The 22,608-nt window shown below is 36.1% G+C and overlaps 1 protein-coding gene across 1 annotated transcript in view; it reads left to right on the forward strand.

Annotated features, from left to right (window-relative positions):
* The window catches only part of LOC118183992 (uncharacterized), a 543,427-nt gene that overhangs the window by 460,864 nt on the left and 59,955 nt on the right, over window positions 1–22,608 (forward strand). Inside the window, exon 139 of the mRNA XM_085809921.1 lies at window positions 8,477–22,315. Coding sequence (XP_085666047.1) covers window positions 8,477–22,315 — 13,839 coding nt within the window. The remainder of the gene's footprint in view (window positions 1–8,476; window positions 22,316–22,608) is intronic.

Here is a 22,608-nt window from a genome sequence, read left to right on the forward strand (position 1 = left end):
ATATCATAAGATTAAAAAGTTTTAAATTAAAAAAAAAATACAAATACTAAATTTTACCCAAAATTTTATTTTTTCTTCTCTTTTTCTTCAGGCATTATACTTTATTCTTGCTCTTTTTCTTTAGGCATTCCGCAAGTATATTAAAAAGCATCCAACTTTTCGAAATATCTTGATATTTCTGACAATCATTTTAAATAAAGTTATCGCCTTCCATTTCATAAAGGCCCATAAACGTCCGAGCGGTAAAGTCGCTGAACACTGGTAGTTCACTCCGGGGTACGAATCCCGGTAAACGGGCTGGTTGCATGGGCGTTTTCGTGGATTTTCTCATGTGTATCGTGTATGCCAACTGGTTTCCCTTAGAAAGTTCTTCACAAAGGCATCCTTCTTTTTAGGCAGATAGCCCTGCTTTGACGTAACTTAATAATCCAATTCAATCCAATTCGTGGGATTCGAACCTCGGACCGAACTACCAGCGTTCAGCGACTTTACCGCTCTGCCACTGTTTCACCAGGAGGAAAAAAAAAACCTCTTTAGGTGACACCCACATACATCACTGGATAAACTACTGAATCTTCAAATAATTCGAATGAGAAAATCATGGGATTCTCCATTTATCATACAATATGATGTTCTATAACGTAATTTAAATTTATACAACAATATAGTCTAAAAACAGTCGCTCTTCACTTTAATCTGCAATGATATCGTTTTTATCTTTCCTGTTAACACAAACTCAATTGATGGTATTTGCTGGTGTACACGTCCAAGTGTTTTCTCTTTGAGCACCTAAATTCTTTGAAGTATACTGAAAGTATATTCAAAAGCATCCAACTTTTTGAAACATCTTGGTATGTCTGACAGCCAAATTTCCCTGCAAATTTTTGCTTACTTTTCTCCCTAATTTTCTTCTTTCCTTCTACAGTTATTTTCAGTGCTCACACAAGAAAATTAAGATTTTTCGATTGCTAGACTCCCATAAATTTTGCATTCTTCTCAATTTTTTAAAATATGAATTACATGAATTGCGTTTCAGCTGAAGACAGCTTTTCATTTTCTAGTCATTTTAACTATAAATAAAGTTTAAAGCGAAGTCCAAAGGATAAATATTTTAATTAAAAGATTTTTGCTAAATGACAAAGAAATAAAACAGTCCAGCAGGGTTTATTCTGTACCACCGAGTGACTCGATTCTTATATCGGCTGAAACAATCTAAATCCTATTAAAGATCATGTTTTTTTATACAATATATACGCGAGAAAAAAATTAAGAGGATTAATATAAAAGATTATATTTATATATATATTTTTAAAGCTGGGACATGAACCAAACTGTCAAACTTTTAAATTTACATGGTGGTTATAATTAAAATTCTAATTTGAAATGATCATAAAAGGAAAACTACCGGACCAAATGTTATCACACTTGGGAATCGTGTAAAGGAGGTTATGGGAATTTATTTTCCGCGTGAAAAAAAAGAGTTGAAAATTTCACCACCAGGGAAAAATGGCGCTGTATGCAATATTGTTAAATGAAATAAGACATGAAAATATCGGTTTAAAATGTGTTTAACCGTTTCCGAAACGTGTTACAAAGCATGTTCAATGTAGCGTCCAGCATTTTCCGAAAGCAAGTTAAATCCTGTTACTGCATTCTCAACAGCAGCTCTTAGCATATCAAGAGGAATGTTACGGACATGTCAGTGTATCACATTTTTCATTTCTGCCAAATTGTTTAGATTAACACCATAAACAGTGCTTTTGAGATAACCCCATAGCCAAAAGTCACAGAGGTTGAGGTCTGGTGGGAAGAGGGGAAGTGTTGGCCTATAAGACGTTCATTCGTTAAATGTTGCCTAAGTGACTGTGCGACACACGTGAGGTTAGGCCCAGCTCTGCATAAAAATCGTAGTATCTAAAATGCCACGTTACTGCAGTTCATGTATCACGAAACATTTTAACATTGACTCTAAGTGAGCTGCAATCATAGTGGTCCAGCTGCCGACTGCTCTTCAGAGAAAAATGGTTCGATTATAAAACTAGCTGTCATTCAACACTAAACGGTGTGGAATGACTGCTATGTAATCGAATGCAGTAGGAGAATGCAATGGAACTAGGTAGATAGCATGAGGGACGTCTTTCGCCCAAATCGATTAAAAGCGTTTTGAATCAGTGTCTTCATGTTTTAGGGCCGAATTCAGGGTTCAAAAATTACAATTTAGCGATCTGTCAGAAAACGATTTCCAGATTGTACGCACTTGTGCGAGTGATTTGCGATCTCACATTTTCTAATCGCTAATTCGTGGTTTTCACTGACGAATTTCTCACTTACAGGGATGGCGCACTCGACATTTATCGAGTTTAACGCCTTTAAGTGGTAATTTGCCTACTTCAAATTTTCTTAAGGGTATACAACATATTAAACCCGTGTAACAAAAGGTTAAGTTAGATTCCGACTCATATTTCGTTTAACAATTTTGCATACAACGCCATTTCCCCCCTTGGTGGTGAGGTTTCGAACTTCCTTTTTTTCGCCGAAAATAAATTCTCATGACCTCCTTTAAACGATTACCAAATTTGATAACATTTGATCCAGTAGTTTTCCTTTTATGACAGTTTCAATGTGGAACTTTAATTATAACCACTCTGTATATTATTAAATTTTAATTTGAAGCTATGCGTTATATGTATACCATGTGTAAATTTTTCGCTTTTATGGAAAAAAAAAAAAAAAAAAAAAAGAATCGAAGCAAATATACTTAGGATAATAGACCAAAACTGAAAAAATTTACCCTCCCTCCGAAAATCAAATATTGAAACTTTGACCTTAAATTTATTGGGTTATCGAAATATTTCATTTGACTTATCTTTTAAGTCCTAGTTCCGACAAAAATTCCGAATTAAGCTGAATTAAAAGATTTAGTATATATTCACTGTATGTTAATAAAGTAATCAGAGTGTAATAAAAATAGATTATAGCATTTACGCTGATGCAACTTTTTGTCTGACTGCACAACATGTAATGGAAGAGAAGGCTTGTAGAGATTTGCTTTTGAAATGCCTCTAAAAGTAAATATCATACTCCTTTTGTCTCTTCAATGTCAAAAAACTTTCCTTTGAGAGGCAACTTTAGTTTTGGGGAAAGAAAAAAAATCACAAGAAGACAAATTTGAAGAACATGCAGGACGATTGAGTACACATACTTATTTTCGGAACACAAGCGGTTGTCCGACCGGTTATTGAATAATGAAAAGATGGATTGTCACGCAATACAAAACATTTGGAATACGTTTTCTGACTGAAAACGTAAGATTAAAAGTCATCTGCTTAATTCACAGCCACTTACAAGTTAACTACTCGGGCAATTGCAGAATCGTTTTGATCCTGAGCTTGTAAGACAAACCTAATATCACTGGATTTAAACACTTCTTTAATCTTCCGAGAACGTTCCTTCTTTAGCTCATATTCCAAGAATATTAAGTGAATACAATTATTGCAAAAGAAATTGAATATTCATTTGCACTACGGCATGGTAGTTTACTAACGAGTTAACAAACTTAAATTCTGCTTTTTGTGTCTAAGAATACAACAATATTTTAGATATTTACAAATAAAATATTAAATTGGAGATTTAATTGGAGCCTCACCAGTTGCCTAACATTGGAAGATTGTTAAATACCAATTGTTTGTTGCGAAGTCTAACCCAGGCTGCATGGTTGGTTTTCGTAGTTTTCTAGGTTAGCTTTACAAAGGTTCTTTCTAAAGGCTCTCTCTTTCAAATAGTTCCCATGTTCTTTCTATGTTCAAATAACCAACTAGCCTAGTTTAAGCGCGATTTCCAAGTGAAGTTACTAGCAAAACCCGAATACTCATTAAAAATCATGTAGCTTGCCAATCGGGAGTAACATGAAAGATACGGCGCCAATAATTGAATTGCTGTTACGGTACGCTGTTTGTAAACTTAGATGGTCATTCCTTAATTAAATAGCCCACTAGAGGCCGAGCGGTAAAGACGCTGAACACTGGTAGTTCGGTCCGAGGTTCGAATCCCGCGAACGGGCTGGCCGCATTGGCGTTTTCGTGGTTTTCCCCATGTGTAACGTGTATACGAGCCAGTTTCCCTTAGAAAAACCTCCACGAAGGCATCCCTCCTTTTAGGCAGATAGCCCTCGTGTTCTTTGTCACAATTAAATAATCCAATCCAATCCTTAATTAAATATAATTGATTTGTAACTTCTTCTAAAACTGACGGTAAGAATTGAAGTGCAAATAAATAATATCCTGTGCAATCTTGATTAATATAAAATTTAAAATATTTGCATTCAGACAGAAAGTTTTTTGAAATATTTGCAATTACTTTATAAGAATGATTTATTAATAACCGTAATAATTACTTATTATATTACTGATGATCAGGATTCAGTTCTTGACAATTACATTCTAAATTAGAATTTTAAGGATATAATGAAAATACGCTACGCACAAAAATACATTTTAGGATAAAAAATTAATTAGTTGAATTTTTATGTTTTAAAACTTCTTAAATTTATTTAATAAACATCGTATCCTCGTTGTTAATTGAATCCAGAATGTTTGGTGTCGTTTATATAAATATTCTTACTTGTCTACAGAACCTGCTGATTTATCCAGCGATTAAGTAGCTGCAGATCATTTCTACTCGTACATAACCATTGAACTTCTATTAATTAAGTCTCTAGAGGGTTGTATGTTTGTATCATAATTTGACTTATATAAAAATGATTATTCTAAATCTTATGTTTCTATAAAAATATACTGTGCTTTAAAAATATGGATGATAGTATCAGCCGCTCTTTCAGCCACTTCAAAAGCAACAGTTTGTTTAGAAATAAATTATGCAGTTAATGTCATAAAATTGAAATAAAAATCAAACGAAAATTCTCAGTTTTAGACAATTCGATTTAAACGAAGTAAAGTAGCAGACGATAAAACGCCGAAGGTAAAAATTTACTCTTATTTAAAAAAAAAAAAAAAAAAAAAAAAAAAAAAGATAGAGAGAAGTTTAAAAAAAAATAGCTTTTCATATAGTATTAATAAACATTTATTACGCATGATTAAGGGGAAAAATGTCATGTAATTAATTCTCCGTAAAATTTTACTTGAAATTTAAGGTTAAAAGTAGCTGTGGCAATTCACCGTAACAAAAATCCATAGACCACATTTGGCGTCATTATCGCTCAAAAAAAAGATGCCAAATTTCAAAACGCGAAAATATGTTAATTCGTGTATATCTTAGAAAATTTTGAATAAAAAAGTCTAATTTTTTGCAGATATGCTTAAAAATACACCTACTTTAAGATGATGGTAAAAATTTTATAGGTTAGAAATCAAAATTTTTTTCGAAAAATTTATAAAAATTATTTAAAAATAGAAATTTAAAAAATAAAACACAAAAAATGGGTAAATTTTATTTGGAATGAACCTAAATTTCGAAATGTGAGAGAAAAAATCAAAAAAGTTTAATAAAAAAAGAGATATTAATAAATATTTGCCAAATTGAATTAACATTGAGGAGGTAAAATTTTGAGAGCTAATATTTTAAAAACTACTCGCTCGATTTTTACGAAACTTGGTATTCTGGCATAATTTGAGTCGTAGAATGGAAATGTCGAAAAAAATTGGTATGTTATTTCAGAAAAAGTCCGATTTTGTGCCAAAATACCTATGTTAGAATAGTGCTACATATAAATCTAATATATATCCTAAGTCGCGCTTTCGAGACATAAAAAACGCAGTTTGAATTTTGTCAATCGGCCCAGTAGAACGGGAGATGTCCCTTTTTTTTTTTTTTTTTTTTTTTTTTTTGAAAATTATCATGCGTGACTTAGGTCGAAAACTCAGAGTCAAACTTGTACACTTTTTTTGAGCAGTGTACAAGTTTGACTCTGAGTTTTCGACCTAAGTCACGCATGATAATTTTCATAAAGATTAGAAATCATTATTGATGATCATCTTTTTTTAATGTATGCTGCACCTGAGTCTGTGTTCCGACATTTCCGTTAGCGCTTAGTTTAACTTGTTGATGGATATATTTACATCGTCTTTGCCCAACTAGAGCAGAACTTTTCAACTTCAGCAGTTTTTGTATCCTTGAGGTCTGTTGCTTTTACACTTTAATTATCTTTAAACTGAGGATATTGGCTGTTCTTCTGATTCGAAATCTGGATTTTGTGGAACCTGTTTTGTTTCATATCTGCATAGTTGTAAAGAAATTCGTAGAATATCATTAATCTCTGTTTTTATTCAAAAGGGCGATGCAGAGTAAAGATCAGTCTTAGACTTTATGTGCAAAGGTGATGATTAAAACTCAGCCAAAATTAAATGAAATTAAAACTAACCCAAACGAAGACCATGAAACGAAAGTTAAGATGAAAACGAGAGGAAACGCTTAAACGTAACGGCAAACTACGAGTTTAAAAATCATTACATAATTGCGATTAAAATATGATAATTACATGATTGCAAATAACATATGATAATTATATGTTTGTGATGTATCAGTATCACCATGTGTATGAGTATAGCATACACATGTATCTATGAAAATATCATACACAAGCAAGCATAAATCTGACGGTGTCCGCCGAAAACATCGCGGATGAAAACGTCGCGAAGAAAACAACGCAAGGCGAAAACATCGTGGCACAAAACATCGGAGAAAATAAAGTAAAGAGAAAACATCGCAGTTCTAAAAAATCGTGGTACAAAATATCGAAATGATTGAAAATAAAGCGGTTCAAAAACTTCGCAGTTTAAAAACATCGTAAAAAATAAAGTTCCTACAAATCATCGCATGACGATAACATCCCAGACGTGCTTTTTTCAGGCTTTAATAATTGTAAAAGTATACTCGCATAATGATTTGTGAGCAGAAGATGGAAAGAAGCATGATTTTTACTTTCGTGTTTTCATTAACTAATACTTTTTGCTGAAAATGTAAAATGGAAACTTAAGCATAGAAAATTAATGCAACTTATATTAACAATTAATAGAATTTTAAGCTGACATAGTTAACTAACAAAGGTCATTAATGAATTATTTTTAATAAGTTTTACTGGTAATTTTTCATGAAAAGTTGAATCTAAAAAAGATTCGAAAAAGGAAGATAAGTAACTGCATGCCGTTATCTATAAAAATATTGCTGAGTTAAATTGTGAGATTATTTTCTTCACTTTTGTTAATTTGATACTCTTATAGTGAAAATTATTTCTTGTTTTGTTTCAATTTCTTGTTTTGTTTTTTTATAAATTTATTAGTTAATAAAAAATATGAAAGTAAAAATTATCCTTCTTTCCATATTGTGCTCATAAATTATTATGCGAGTATCCTTTTACAATTATTAAAGCCTAAAAAACGCATGTCTGCGATGTTATCGTCATGCGATGATTTGTACGTACTTTGTATTTACTAGGATATTTTCGACGACGATATTTTTAAACTACAAAGTTTTTGAACAGCTTTATTTTCGATGACGATATTTTGTACCACAATGTTTCAGAACTGCCATGTTTTCTCTTTGCTTTATTTTCTTCCCACGATGTTTTGTACCACGACGTTTTCCCCTTGCGTTGTCTTCTCCGCTACGGTTTCATTCGCGATATTTTTGCCGCGATATTTTCGGCTGTAACCAATCTGACAGCGCCAGGAAAGGTAAATTCAGAGAAAGGAAGTCAAAATATTCTTCAAATTTTTTAAAATTTTAAATATTCTGTTTGGTTTCTAACTCCTGCGAGAGTCCTCTAAATTTCTTCAAAATAAAAACTGAAAGTAACTACTTTTACTATAAATTAAAATGTATATTTAATTAATCCAGAAGAAAGAAGCATGGATAAAATGTTGTAAGTTTAATACTAGTTGCAACCTGTTCTCATTTGTGGTTATTCGCAAATGATTTAATGCTGCAGAAACTCAAAAACGTTTGCAATAAAAAACGGTTTATAAAGCTATTGTTCCTATTGCTTTTAGGAAACCCGAGAACGGGCTGACCCTCCTCTTAAGCAGGGAGCCTTCGCGTGCTTTGCTATAATCAAATTAATTAAATCAAACTATTGCTTTTAGCTGTACATTTTTATATCACTCTTCCATATGTATAGATGTGTATTTTATATGTACATGCTTTTAGCAAGTTTCGCGTTGAATTTGGATTATTGTGTGTATAAGAGTAAAACATAACCTTTAGGGTTAATTTGTTTTCTAAATAGTAGATAAATAAAACTATAGTTTGCATACATAGTGTAAAAATAATGTAAGATAAGGCTATTTTGGGAATTTACGTAAATAAGTTTAAATAATAATAATAGTTTTTAGCTGTGAGTTGTAGTATTACTATCAGTAATGATCAAATTTCACGAAATAGTCAAAATGATAATAAGGTGAAATCGAGGAGAGGCAGTCATTGCGCGTTTCTTTTAGTTTATATAATAAAACATTTTTTACAGTGAAGAGACATCGGGCTGAAGTTGCTCTACGTCGTAAAGTGAAGAAAGAGGATGAAGTGATAATCTCAGAAGAGGAGGAGGAGGAAAAGAAACAGAAAGGCATCGATGTAAAAATACGTTCTGCTTCTCGCGATACTAATGGGGAACTAAAGACAGTTTTAACACGAACAACTGAAAATGAAACCGACATAAGGGACGCGGAAATAGATATTGACTTGACATCTAAAATAACAACACCGATTGATGTGCGTTCTTCAAAAGTCGACAAACGCACTTCGATTCTCAAAGTTACAAAAAAGGGAAAGCGGGTAGATTTGATCGAAGAAACGGATTTGTATAAAACAGGCATTGAGTTCGATAGAGAATATGAATCTACTATAAGGATAAAAGAAAAGCCCGAAGAGGAAATAGTTGTTGAATTGGTTGAAGATAAGAAAATACCTGAAGAAGATCTGAAGAAAACTTCTGCGAAACTGGAGAAAACTCGAAAATTAGAAATAACTGAATTGGATACCGAAGAAGAGAAACCAGTTCCAAAGAAACCATTGTCTATCGACACAATAAGTAAACGAAGTGTCACTGAGGAAATTGAAGTAGTTTTGCAACCAGACGAAAAATCGGAACTCTATCGGGATAGCATAAGATTAGAGAAAGATAAGAAGCCTGAATTTGAAGCACGAGTGTCGTTGCAAGAAATCTCAGAAACTGAGAGTCTTAAAAAAACCAAACCAAAAGATAAGGAAAAAGCGAAGATTGAGACCAAAAAGAAATCACGACCTGAAAAATCTGAAGACCATCTGGAAATGAAACTTGAAGACGAGGACAGACCAGAAGAAACGTCGCTTAAAATAAAAAAGAAACCTCGTGATAAATTCGAAGAAGAAGCTCGTCTCGAAATAAAGCCTGATGATAAAGATACAACAGAAAAGGTATCGCTTAAGACGAAAAAGAAACCTCTTGAGAAGTCTGAAGATGAAATTTATCTGGATATTAAACCTCAAGATAAAGATGTAGTAGAAAAGAAGACAGTTAAGAAGAAGCGTCGAGTAGAAGTTGAAGAAGTTCATGTAGAAATGAAGCCTGAAGATAAGGATAAAATAGAAAAAATATCGTTTGAGATTGAAAAGAAGCCTCATGAAAAGTTGGAAGAAGAAGTCTGTGTGGAAATTAAACCTGAATACAAGGATAAAACAGACAAAATATCGCTTGAGATGAAAAAGAAATCTCGTGAAACTTTTGTAGAAGAAAGTCACGTAGGGAAGAAGCCTGAAGACAAGGATATAGCAGAAAAGGTTTCCCTCGAGGTGATAAAGAAGCCTCATGAGATGTTTGAAGAAGAAGTCCATTTGGATATGAAACCTGAGGATAAAGAAAAAACAGAAAAGGTGTCGCTTAAAATGAAAAAGAAACCTTGTGATAAGATTGAAGAAGTGCATGTGGAAATAAAACCAAAAGAGAAAGATAAAACAGAAAAGGTATCGCTTAAAATGAAAAAGAAACCTCGTGATAACCTTAAAGAAGTCCATCTGGATATGAAACCTGAACATAAAAATGAAATAGAGATTTCTAAAGTTTCAGTTACCCTAGCGAAAGAAGAGCATCCTGAGGAGACTGAGAGCATAATTATAGAAAAGAAAAAGAAACCGGATCAGGAAATCAAGATTGATGCTAAAGCAAAAAGCGAAAAAGTGTCTACAGTAATAGATCTAGAAAAAGAGTTTTTAAGCCGAACAAAACTAGATATTTCTCCAGCGGAAACTGATAAATCAGAAGAAAATATCGTTCTTTTTGAAGCGGAAGTTGTAGAAAATGTTCCCGAAGAACATTTAGCTAAACCCGATATCGCTAAAGTTTCTTTTGTAACTCACAGTCCGTTAACTGTTACTGCTGTTATGTCCGAAAGTAGAGAAGTAACTTCTCAACATATTACTCCAGAAGCAAAAACTGCTTTGTCAAGTTTGCTCGAACAAAGTGCTTTAATAGTTTCTGTGACGAAACCAGAAACAAAAGAAGAAGCTTTTTCAAAGAAACCAGAGTTACACAGAAAAGCAGATATGGAATTTTTAGCTGAAAATTATATTACTGTAACTGAAACAAAACCTTCGGATGTGGAAGATGAATTAAAAATAGATAGTGTTGTTAAGTCTCTTGCGAAATGTCTGATATCACCTGCAAAGCATATGACAATAGATGAGATAAATATTCAAGGAATGGTTTCGAAACTTAAGTTAGAAGAAGGACCTAAACATCAAGCATTTTATAACATTCAGACATCTCAACCTATATCTGTCGAAGAAATTATTTCAGGCACAAAGGAATTACCACTCTCTCTTGAGCGACTGGATGCCCAGAAAGCGATATCAGAAATCAGTCCTTTAAGACATCTCGAAATATCAGAGACTCATTCAGAAAGTCACTCTGTTGATCTCAAACAACCATTCCATGTAGCACAAAAAGCAACACAAAAAATAACAACACAAGATGCTATGATTGTGGAGGAAATTGATCTATCTGGTATTGGCAGTGATATGCAGGTTCACGAGGCAAAAGCAAAAAATGCAATCGAGAGGGTTATTTTAGGCCAGGGACTTTCAATCACTGAAGTATTACCAGAAGTAAAGGAAACAAGCATAAGCCCTGTTATGTTGCCCAAACCAGTGACAGCATCCGAAACTATGCCGATCGATTCATCTATAGAAGTATATGACACTTTTCTTCTTAGTAACGTAAAAGAAATGCCTCAACACGTACCTTCTTTAAACACTGCTGATGTTAATTTCGTTGCGAATGAAAATATTTCTGTCATGGAAACAACACTAGCTCAACAAGAAGGAAATCTTGAAATGCCTCACAAAATTTCAGAAGTGTTTCCCAATTTGATACTTACAACTGGCCAAAGTGTGCTAGTATCGCAGATCTACCCTCATGACAAAGAATCAACTTATAGTCCAATTAAAACAGCAGCCCTTAGTGTAAAACCTAAGTTTATTAAAAGTGAAGCTATTGATATAACAGAAGTTTCTCTTAGTGACAAGGAGATAAATCTATCAATACCTACAACCAAAGCAGAGTTGACAGCCACAAGTTCTGTGTCATTAGCAGAGGCTGTCATTGTAACTGACACTCAAGTTCAGTCCAAAGAAAGGCCTGGGGTAGTTGTAGAATATGAGGTTAAAAAAGCATCTGAAGCATCCATGCCTTCAAAGTTTGCGGTAACAATCACAGAAACTGAAATTTCTGAAAGCAGTGATATTTTACCAAAACCGAAAACATATACAGAACGTCTTCAGACTCGCTTCATTGCAGAAGATGCTGTGTTAGTAGAAGAAGTTTGCTTAGAGGATAAAGAAGGAGCAATGAAACCTGAAGCAAAACCCAATCCCAAACATATAGCTTCCTCCTTTGTTCCCGAACGCGCTCTGGATATTAGTATTGGAGAAACGTTCGATAGAGAAACAATATTCGAAGAAAGATCATCCAAATCATTTTGTGCAACAGAGACTTTGCAAACAACAGATGGTGCAATACAAGTATATTCTGAAAATTACCAAAAAGATGATCGACTGGAGACGATAGAAGAGGATGTTACAAAACGTTTCGCTGCTGCTGAGTATTCAACTCATTCAGCCATCTCTGTTTTCGAAGCCGGCACCCAAATGCGTGAAGAAATTTTAGAGGAAGATATAAAGCCACTTGAATCTGCGGTAGCGAAAGAAAGCTTGCCAGCGCAGAAATCAGCACTTGAAATTTTGGAAACTCAGAGCGTAGATCAAGAAGGAGCGTGGTCTAAGGATTGGCGACCTGAAGGGAAGTATGCAGAGAGAGAATTACAGACTGAAGAAGCTTGCACAGTTTCTGTTACAGAAACAAATGTTGCAGAAGAGAGTTTAGAAATAGACACGAAACCAATGTTAAGAACTCCGCGTTTTAACGTGATATCGCAAGAAGCGGTATCAGTATCAGAAACTACGACCCATATGAAGGAAGGTGGAATAGAAACTCATATAATGCCTCGAGGAACAATAGCAACGAAGAGCTTAATGGAAGAGGTGGCGCTAGAAATCTTAGAAACAGAACTTGGTTTGAAAGAAAGTGATTACAAACCTCTTCCATTACCAGTCGGTAATAAACTGACGCCTCGTGTCGAATACAAACCAGAGAAAGCAGTAAGTGTTACCGAAATGCAACCTAATGTAATGGAAGGATTATTGGAAAAGCAAGTCTTTAAAACAGATAAAGTAAACATTTCTCTAGGAGAAAAAGAAGCAATATTCATCGAACAAATTTCGCACATGGGACAAGTAGATGAGCTACGTGACATGCATCCTGAGTCGAAACATCTTCAAGTCCAAATGGCACCCCAAGAGGCCTTAGAAGTATCGGATGTGAAGACAGAACATAAAGAAAGCAATCTGCTAATCGAAGATAAATCAACCCTTTATAATGCAGATGTGAGTATTATTCCTCGAGAAGCGTTATCGGTTATCGAAATCAAATCAGCTTTGCGTGAAGAAGATTTTCTAGAAACTCTTACACCTGCATATAAGAAAGCATCGCCTTCTTTGCAAATAGAACAAGCTCTAGCTGTTGAAGAAGTCGAAACTGCATCTTCAGAGAATGATCTAAAACAGCAAGCGAAGCCTTTTTCATCCCAAGCTAATATTTCTGTTATTGCAGAAAAAGCTGTAGAAGTATCTGAAGTTCAGTTGAGTCATGTTAGTGATGATATAACAGATACCAAGTTACCTGATATAAAGACTGCATCTAAATCTTTAGAAACAGGAGCTAGCTTGATTGTTCAAGAGATTACTTTAGCAGAAATCACTGAAACTTGTGAAGCACGATTAGATTTCTCAAGCTCAAAATCTGCAAACCTGTCATTGGAGCAACACGAAACTGTTTCAGTTTCCCAGGTGGAATCTATGCTTGGTGAAACTCATATGCCTGACTTCCGTTTACCTCGACCAAATCAAATATCCGCTTCCCTTGCAACAGTTGAACCGCTGGAAGTGAGCTCTGTACATGTTTCGGAGGGAGGAAAGGAAATGAAAATTTCCGCCAAACCCGAAAGTGACAAGGCCGGGTTTTCGTTTCCGCAAATTGAAACATATACTGTATGCTCCGTGCAAACAGGTGATACTGTAGCGGATACTCCTGTCTTACCTCATCCAGACACTGCCGAAGGTAGCCTCAGTGTAGTATGTAATCAGTCGGTGGGAATTTCTGAAGTTCTTACCAATACTAGGGAGGTATCGTTAGAAGTAGAAAAAATGAAATTACCTGTTTCAGCAGATATATCATATAGTGCCCCACACGTACCATTAACAGTTTCTGATGTTCATGTAAAATCTGAAACACATGATTTAGGTATGATGGCACCCATCACACATAAGGCCGATGAATATGTATCAGTGAAAGAAAGTGTTGAGATTTCGGACGTAACAATATCAGAAAGTACACACGAAGCTGGGGCTACAGACATACCACAGCGAAAAGCGGCGCTTTTAACACTAATTCCAAAACACACATACACTTTTTCAGAACATGAAACGTTAGGTTCAGAGACAACACTAATACCAGAAAAGTTAAATATTTCTAAAACTTCACCGTCCTTAGTTCCCCATGAAACCGTAGAAATAAATATTTCAAAATATGCTATCAAAGAAAGTCAACTTCTTCCAGATGTTTTTCCAAAAAATCAAACTGCAAAACAAATTGTTTCTCCTTTCGACCACTTGGTCATAGAGGAAGCTTTAACACAGCAAATACCAGGAATGTATGAACAACAGCTACGGCCGGAGGAAAAAGAAGCTATAAAAAGTTTTGTCTGCTACAGTCATCTGGCAACGTCTTTCCAGCAAACGTCAGGCACATGCGAGAGTGAGCTTATCCTTGAAAGTAAAGCTCAAACTCATACTGCCGATATTCATATCACACCAAATCAGCCGATTGAAGTTTCTCTTACACAACCGGAAACAAAGGAAAGTACTTTTACTTCAAAAATTTTAACTTCCAAAACTGCAAAATCAAGTGTTCCTTTTGCTGAAGCAGTAATTACTGAAGAAGTCACGCTTTCTGCGGGTACCGGAGAGTATGTCGTAGTCCAGCCTTCCAAAGATGTCGCAAAAGTCGACTTTACGAATGTTGTATGCCCTTCTGTTTTAGAAGTTAGCACAGGGGAAGTAGAATCTATGCTTAATATACCTACGTTACCTAAACAACATTCCCTAGATTTTCAAGTAACTTCACAAGAATCTTTAACCGTTGCATTTGTTCAAGCAGATGATACTTCAGATATCCTGGAAGGTGATTCTATGCCATCAACAAAATCTATGACAGCTGTTCTTCTGCCAATGCAACCCTGCGTGGTAGAAGAAGTCACTACCGCTTCTAAAGAAGCTGAATTGTCGGTAGAACATAAGCTACGGCCAGAAGAAGCCTCAGAGGCCTTCCTTGCCCATGAAGCAACTTCCGTTTCTGAAATCGTAACTCATTACAAAGAAGACGCTTTGCATCCACGAGCTAGGATACCCAGTGCAGCCGCTGACGTTTCTGTTTCTCGGCAGTTTGGCATAGAAGTCTCCAGTACTATTGCATCTGAACAAGAAATTTGTTTAAAAGATATCCCTATTCCAAAAGAGCAGCATGCAGAAAGGGAGCTGTCTTCAGTATTTGCAATGAGTGTTGGAGAACATGTAGTCTCGGAATTAACATCTCCTGCCACTTTACCCTTAACTTCAGTACTAGAAGAAATTGCCGATGTCCAGGTAGCATCTAATTATCCAGTTTCTATTTCAGAAACGGCGTCAGAACTCCATGAAACAGATCTCAAAGAAACAGTGATGGCATCAAAGGTAGCGGCAGTATCACTTTTAGAAAATGTAACAGCATCAGTAGAACAGATATCTGTTTGTGATACATCTTCTGACCTAAAACCGGATATCAAACCTGCCACCCACAAAGCAGATACAGTACTTATACCTCAAAAGTCTATTATTGTGAAAGAAACACAATGGGATCAGAAAGAAACTCTATTCGAGCGGGAGAAACTACCTCTTCAAGATGCTAAACAGCACATATCCCTGACAAGAGCCGTAGAGATATCAGAATATTCTTCTCAGACCAAAGAGGAGGCGTTAGCTCCTCAGATTATGCCACAGACTCACGAAGTTGAAGTTATCGTGCCAGCGGAGGAAGCATTAAGTGTTACAGAAATAAACGTGGATGATATAACTGGTAAACTTTCTCTGAAGAATATACCAAAAGAAGATTTTGCTTCATTACAGTTGTCTTTACATGAAACTGTCTTAGTTGAAGAACAAAAACAAGCAGAAAAAGAAGCTGATATTAAAATAAAAGAATTACCTGCGTCTAAAATCGCCTTACCAATTTTACCGCTTAAGAAGCATTTACATGTATCTGAAGTTACAGCTGGCACTACATTTGAGCAGTTGATTGTGCAGGAAACTCCAAAGGAAATCACAGCCGATGTGCTGCTTTCAACTCAGCAGAGTATTGTAGTTTCAGAGACGACATCTGGGATTAGAGAAGACACCTTAATCCAGCCACAAGCACCAAAAGAACACAGAGTGGAGCCTGAATTTTCAGAAATTCAACCTTTGTATACTTCGGTAACAGAAACAGAAACAAGAGAACAGGAAATGCTTCCAGAAAAGAAACCCATGGAAGGCCAAGCTATGATAAGCGTAAGGCCTGAAGATAGTGTACAGATTTCTGAAGTACAAACTCATTTGAAAGAAGGAGTATTTATACCATCTGGCCCTACTGGTGAGGTTCTTGTACCATTTTCTTTACCAACTGAGGAGCATATAACGGTTTCAGAAGTGCAGATATCTAATAAAGAAGGCGATTTAAAACCTTCAGAAAAACCAAAATTATTCAGTGCCGATGTTTCGGTATCCCAGGTTAAGCATCTGACAGTTTCTCAAGTAGAAACACAATTAAAAGAAGATGAATTCATTCCTGTAAAAATTCCCGATATGTTAAGCGCTGGAATGACAATACCAAGCAAAGAACACGTAGTAATAACTCAAGTTGATTCTGAAATGAAAGAAAGTATACTGAAAACCAAAGAAATGCCTGCTGGCACGGTAGCTGATGTACAAATGCCAACAGCGGAACATATTGTCATAAGTGATGTTATTTCAGAAGATAAAGAAGGAACGCTGAATGTTTTGAAAACACCAAAATCCATATCGGCTAAATTTACTCTTCCCGTCGAAGAACCTATTCACGTTTCTGATATTATGGTTTCCCAAAAGGAAGGACTCCTAGAAGAATTGAAAATACCTGATACAGCAACAGCTCCTTTTACTATACCGACAGAGAAACATGTCACTATTTCACAGACTGAAACATCTGTCATGGAAGAAAAATTAGTAGTAGATAAAATGCCAAATACCGTTACTGCAGGAATGTCTGTTCCTCTTGAAGAACATATCGTGGTCAGTGAAACTCCTTCGGGTGAATTTGAAGAAACTCTCGATATTCAAAAACTTCCTCGAGCACTTACAGCAGATTTTACAGTTCCAACTAAAGAGCACATAATTGTTAGTGAAGTTCTAACTCCAGTATCTGAGGACACACTAGCACCCGATAAGAAACCTTTACAATACTCAGCAGATCAAAATTTAATATTTGAAGAACATATTACAGTATCAGAAGTTGAAACCGCAAGCAAAGAAGCCGTGCTTGAAGAAAAAACGAAACCAAAAACTGACGCAGCTGGCGTAAGCGTACGCACGGATGAACATGTGGTCGTATTTTCTGTGCAACCTAATATTGGAGAAGCAGAATATATTGCAGAAAAAGCCCCTATTGGACAAAATGCTGAAATGAACGTGCCCGCTGAAGAACATGTAACAGTGCTTGAAATTACATCAAATGTATCGGAGCAAGAACTTAAAGAAGAAATGAAGCCATCTACCGCCAAAGCTGGTTTCAGTTTTCTTACTGAAGAACATGTTTTCACATCTGTTGTTGAAACTAGTTTAAAGGAGGATGTTTTCATGAAAGATAAACTTCCTGCAACAGTAAAGGCAAAAGCTACTTTGCCAGCAGAAACACACGTAATTATTTCTGCTGTAGAAACAGAAGACAAGGAAGGGGATCTTCAAACTAGAAGAATTCCTGATGAAGTCCAAGCTGGCTTCTCTTTAACTACTTTAGAACATGTAACCGTCGGGGAGATTCAGAGCCAGTCCTCTGAGAAGGAACTTGCTCCTGAAAGATTACCTTCCACCGTTGTTGCAGATATGTCTGTGTTAAAGAAAGAGCATATAACAGTATCTGAAGTTTTATTGGACATGAAAGAGGGTGAAGTCTCTGCGTTTAAAGCACCAGCAAGTGTTAAAACAGATTATTCTATAAAAACTGAAGAACATGTTATTGTTGGAAAAGTTGATGTTCAGTCTAAAGAAAAAGAATTGATACCAGAAAAACTACCAGCGTCATCTAGAGCAGACTTGAGCGTATCTACTCAAGAACATTTAGAAATTATAGAAACACCCATTCAAATGAAGGAAAGTGAACTTGCACCAGACAAAATACCGCTAAGCGCGTCAGCAAAACTTACAATACCATCTCAAGAACATGTATCCATATCCGATGTCCAGGAAACAACTCAGACGCAAGAACTAACACTTGGACCATATGCCATTCCTGCAGAAGCTGAAATCAAAGTATCCCCTGAAGATCATCTTATAATTTCAGAAATGGTAGTTAGTCAAAAAGAAGGAGAAGTGCTTGCATTAAAGAAGCCACAAGAAGTTCAGGCTGGCTTTACGGTTCCAACCGCTGAGCACATCGTCGTTTCTAAAGTAGTTGCGGAAAGTAGAGAAAGCGATCTAGCGAAAGATGAGCTTCCTTCTCAAGTGAAAGCAGATTTCTGTGTACCAGGAGTTGAGCATGTTACTGTTTCTGAAGTTTTATTAGATATGAAAGAAGGTGAAGTTGAAATATTCAAAAAGCCTGCAACTGTCAATCTAGATTACTCTCTAAAAACTGAAGAACATGTTATTGTAGGGAAAGTAGACGTTCAGTCAAAAGAAAAAGAATTCGCGCCATCGAAGTTGCCTCTGTTTTCTACAGCAGACTTTAGTGTATCTACTCAAGAGCATTTAGAAGTTACAGAAACACCCATTCAAATGAAAGAAAGCGCACTTGCACCAGATAAATCACCTCAAAGTGCATCCGCAAAATTGACGATACCACCTCAAGAGCATGTGTCAGTTTCCGATGTACAAGACACAGTTCAAACTCAAGAATTACTGGTTGCGCCATCTGTCGCTCCTGCTGAAGCTGAAATCAAAATATCCCCAGAAGATCACCTCATAGTTTCAGAAATGGTAGTCAGTCAAAAGGAAGGCGAAGTTGCTGAATTAAAGAAACCACAAGAAATGCATGCAGGCTTTACGGTACCAACTGCTGAACATGTTATTGTTTCCAAAGTGGTTGCGGAAAGTCGAGAAAGTGATTTAGTCAGAGATGAGCTTCCATCTCAAGTCACAGCTCATTTCCGAGTACCAAGTGTTGAGCATGTTACCGTTTCTGAAGTTTTACTAGATACGAAAGAAGGGCAGGTTGAAGCATTCAAAAAACCGGCAACTGTCAATCTAGATTATTCCATAAAAACTGAAGAGCATATTATTGTAGGGAAAGTAGATGTGCAGTCGAAAGAGAAAGAATTTGTACCAGCAAAGCTGCCTATTTCTTCTTCAGCAGACTTAAGTATATCTACTCTAGAGCATTTAGAAATTTCAGAGACGCCCATTCAAATGAAGGAAAGCGAACTTGCACCAGACAAATCACCACAAAGTGTATCTGCAAAGCTGACAATTCCATCTCAAGAACATGTATCGGTCTCCGATATCCAAGAAACGACTCAGACGCAAGAATTAACTCTTGCACCATCTGCTATTCCTGCTGAAGCTGAAATTAAAGTATCCCCTGAAGATCATCTGATAGTTTCCGAAATGGTAGTTAGCCAAAAGGAAGGAGAAGTTGCTGAGTTAAAGAAACCTCAGGAAAGGCATGCAGGCTTCACCGTACCAACAGCCGAACATATTATTGTTTCGAAAATAGTAGCAGAAACCCGAGAAGGGGATTTAGCCAGAGATGTACTTCCATCTCATGTAACTGCCGATTTCCGAGTGCCAGGCATGGAGCATATTATTGTTTCACAGGTTGAAGCTGGGACCGCTGAGGAAGAACTCAAAGAGGAATCTAAACCTCTATCAGTGAAAGCAGAGTTTACTCTTCCGACGTCAGAGCATGTAGTCGTATCAGAAACAGACCTGAATGTGAAAGAGAGCGAAATGGCTGCGTTCGCAAAACCCAAAGTGTCTAAAGTTGACGTTACGTTGCCATCAGAGAAACACATTGAAATTAGTGAAGTAGAGATCGACGTAAAAGAGAAAGCATTTGCTCCTGACAAAGCACCATTAACTGCTCAAGCATCGTTTACTATACCAACTGATGAGCATGTCATTGTTGTGGAAACTGCTACCCATCAAAAGGAGAATACGTTAGCAGCAGATCGCAGGCCTTCAGAAGCAAGTGCTGATGTGACTGTATCATTTAAAAAGCATGTGCTTGTTTCGGAAGTGCAAACTGAAACTAAAGAAGATGTATTTGATGAGCTGGCACCTAAAAGAGTGGTTGCTGATTTGACTGTTTCTCCTGAGGAGCATGTCATTATAATCGAAACGCAGTCGCAGACAAGAGAAGAAACTTTACAACCTGAGAAAGCACCAAAGGCAGTAACTGCTGGTTATACCGTACCAACAGCAGAGCATGTAGAAATATCGCAGGTTGAGACAGAAACTCGTGAAATCGAACTAAAAGTACAAGAAAAGCCTAAAGAGGTAACAGCAGGTTTCACAATTCCAACTGAAGTGCACTTTGAAGTGTCAGAAATTGAGTCTCATATTAAAACGGAAGAAATGAAACCAGAAAAAATTCCATCTGCATCTAAAGCTGATGTTTCAGTGCCAACTAAAGAACATGTAATCGTTAGTGAGACAGAAAGTAATCTTCAAGTTAAGGAGTTTTCTGTTGGCTTGCCTCATCCAGATAGAGCTAAACAAACTTTGGCTGTCAAAGAACCAATAAAAATTGATGAAGCGCCTGCAGAAGTTAGCATTGAAGAGCAAGTGACTCTTCCCGAAAGGAAACAACGGCCAATTACAGAAAAGAAAGATGCAACACAAAGTTTCATTGATATTGTTCTCGAGGAAGCAGCTGAATTCGTTGTTCAGAAACGTGAAGAAATAGTTTTAGAGTCTTCTGAAGTTGCTCTTTCTTTGATTGCTGATATATCCGAAGAAATACCAACAAGAAAAGAACCGGTATTAGAGCAATTTTCTCCTTTCACAGTAACACTTCCAGAAGAACAGGATGTCACAGAAGAAATGAAAGAATCTTCAATAATGAAAAAGCGAACTGTTAAAACTGTTCACAAAAAAACAAAAGATGGTAAAATCATTGAAGTGAAAGAAGTTTTTGAAACATTTACGTCAGAGCCCATTATGTCTAAACCAACAATCGAAGATGTGACAGAATTTGAGGTGGAGACACTTGAACCTACTCCTGAACAACAGCCTGTCATCGAAGAGATAGAGGAATTGACCCCATTAAGTCAGGAAATATCTGAGAAACCAGAAGAATTACTTGCCACAGTTGAAGAAGTTGTGCCTGATTCGAAGCGAGAAGAAACTAGCATCACTTTGAAAAAGAAACCTAAACGAAAAACAGACATGGAACCTGTTGTACGAACTGACGAAGAACCAGAGGAAGTGGAGGAAACTGTTATAACCATAAAGAGAAAAGAATCGGTTATCGAAGAAATTGAAACAATTCCTGCGCCGAAAGAGGACGTTCGATTACCAACAGAGGAGCAGATTATCTCCATACCTCATGTTGAAACTGTAGAAGAAGGCGTAGAGATTCTCATTGAAGGCTCCGAGGATATTTTGCCTAAAGCAGAAGCCAAAGTAAAGAGGGAAGGACCAGAGGTATTCGTGTCTGAAATCAGCGAAACTAAAGCGGAGTATGCTAAGGAGGACAAAATACCTGAAAAGAAAACAGTAGAAAAAGTAACAATAAAGAAACAAAAATCTGGAAAAGTACCAGATGAAGAAAAGGAAATTCCTGCAGAAGTTACGCCAGAAAAGAAAGAAGATGTAGAAACAGCGAAAATAAAGCTGAAACCAAAGCCAAAGGTAAAAGACGATGAAGTAGAAATAGCAAAAGTAAAATTGAAACCAAAGAAAAAACCCGAGGAGGAAGAAGAAATAGTTAAAGTGTCATTAGAAGTACCCGAAGAAAAAGCCGAGAAACCAGAAAGTGTCGATATATCATTTAAGAAGGAAGTGGAGAAAATAACTGTGCCAGAAGAGAAAACAACCGGCGTTGAAGAATCAAAAGTAATCCTGAAAAAGCGAAAAAAGAGTTTGCCAAAAGCGGAAGAAGAAAAGGTTATACTGCCCGATGTAGAGGAGAAAGCTGAAGTAACTCTAAAACGTAAACCATCGGAGGAAACTGAAAAACCTGCTGAAGAAGGTAAAATTGAAGAAATTTCGTTCGTCTTAAAGCCTACAAAATTAACAAGCGATGAACAAAGTCAGAAGCCTGAAGTAGCTGAAATCGTTGATCAACCTACTGTAAGCGAAGCAGAAAAAACTGTTACTCTAAAAAAGAAGCCTAAGAAACTAGAAGAGAAAAAAGAAGTAACTGTGATCGAAGGGGAAACCAAAAAAGTTGAGAAGTCTTCAGAAGAAATAATTACTTTTGATATAAAGAGGAAGCCTTCTGTTTCTGGTAAGTAGGAAACTTATTATTTAAAGTAGCTATTTTCCATATGAAATATTAATTAATTAATTAATTAATTTTGCATAAATTTAATTATGAGAACGTATTTCGTTCTTACTTAATTTGAGGGACGTCTTGTGCACTTTAACTACATGTTCGTGAAAATAACCTTTGTATTTGTTTTGCAGAGTTTAACAAGCATTTACGCTTTGCGGAGTCTCGGGACACCAAGCTGTCTCTACTACATAATGCTTTGGATAATCTTCACTTAACGGCTGAACTAAGATTTTTCTCTAATATTT

Source organism: Stegodyphus dumicola, chromosome 2 (assembly GCF_044657685.1).
Source record: "Stegodyphus dumicola isolate Sdum_Otavi_A_Nest chromosome 2, ASM4465768v1".
NCBI lineage: Eukaryota > Metazoa > Arthropoda > Arachnida > Araneae > Eresidae > Stegodyphus > Stegodyphus dumicola.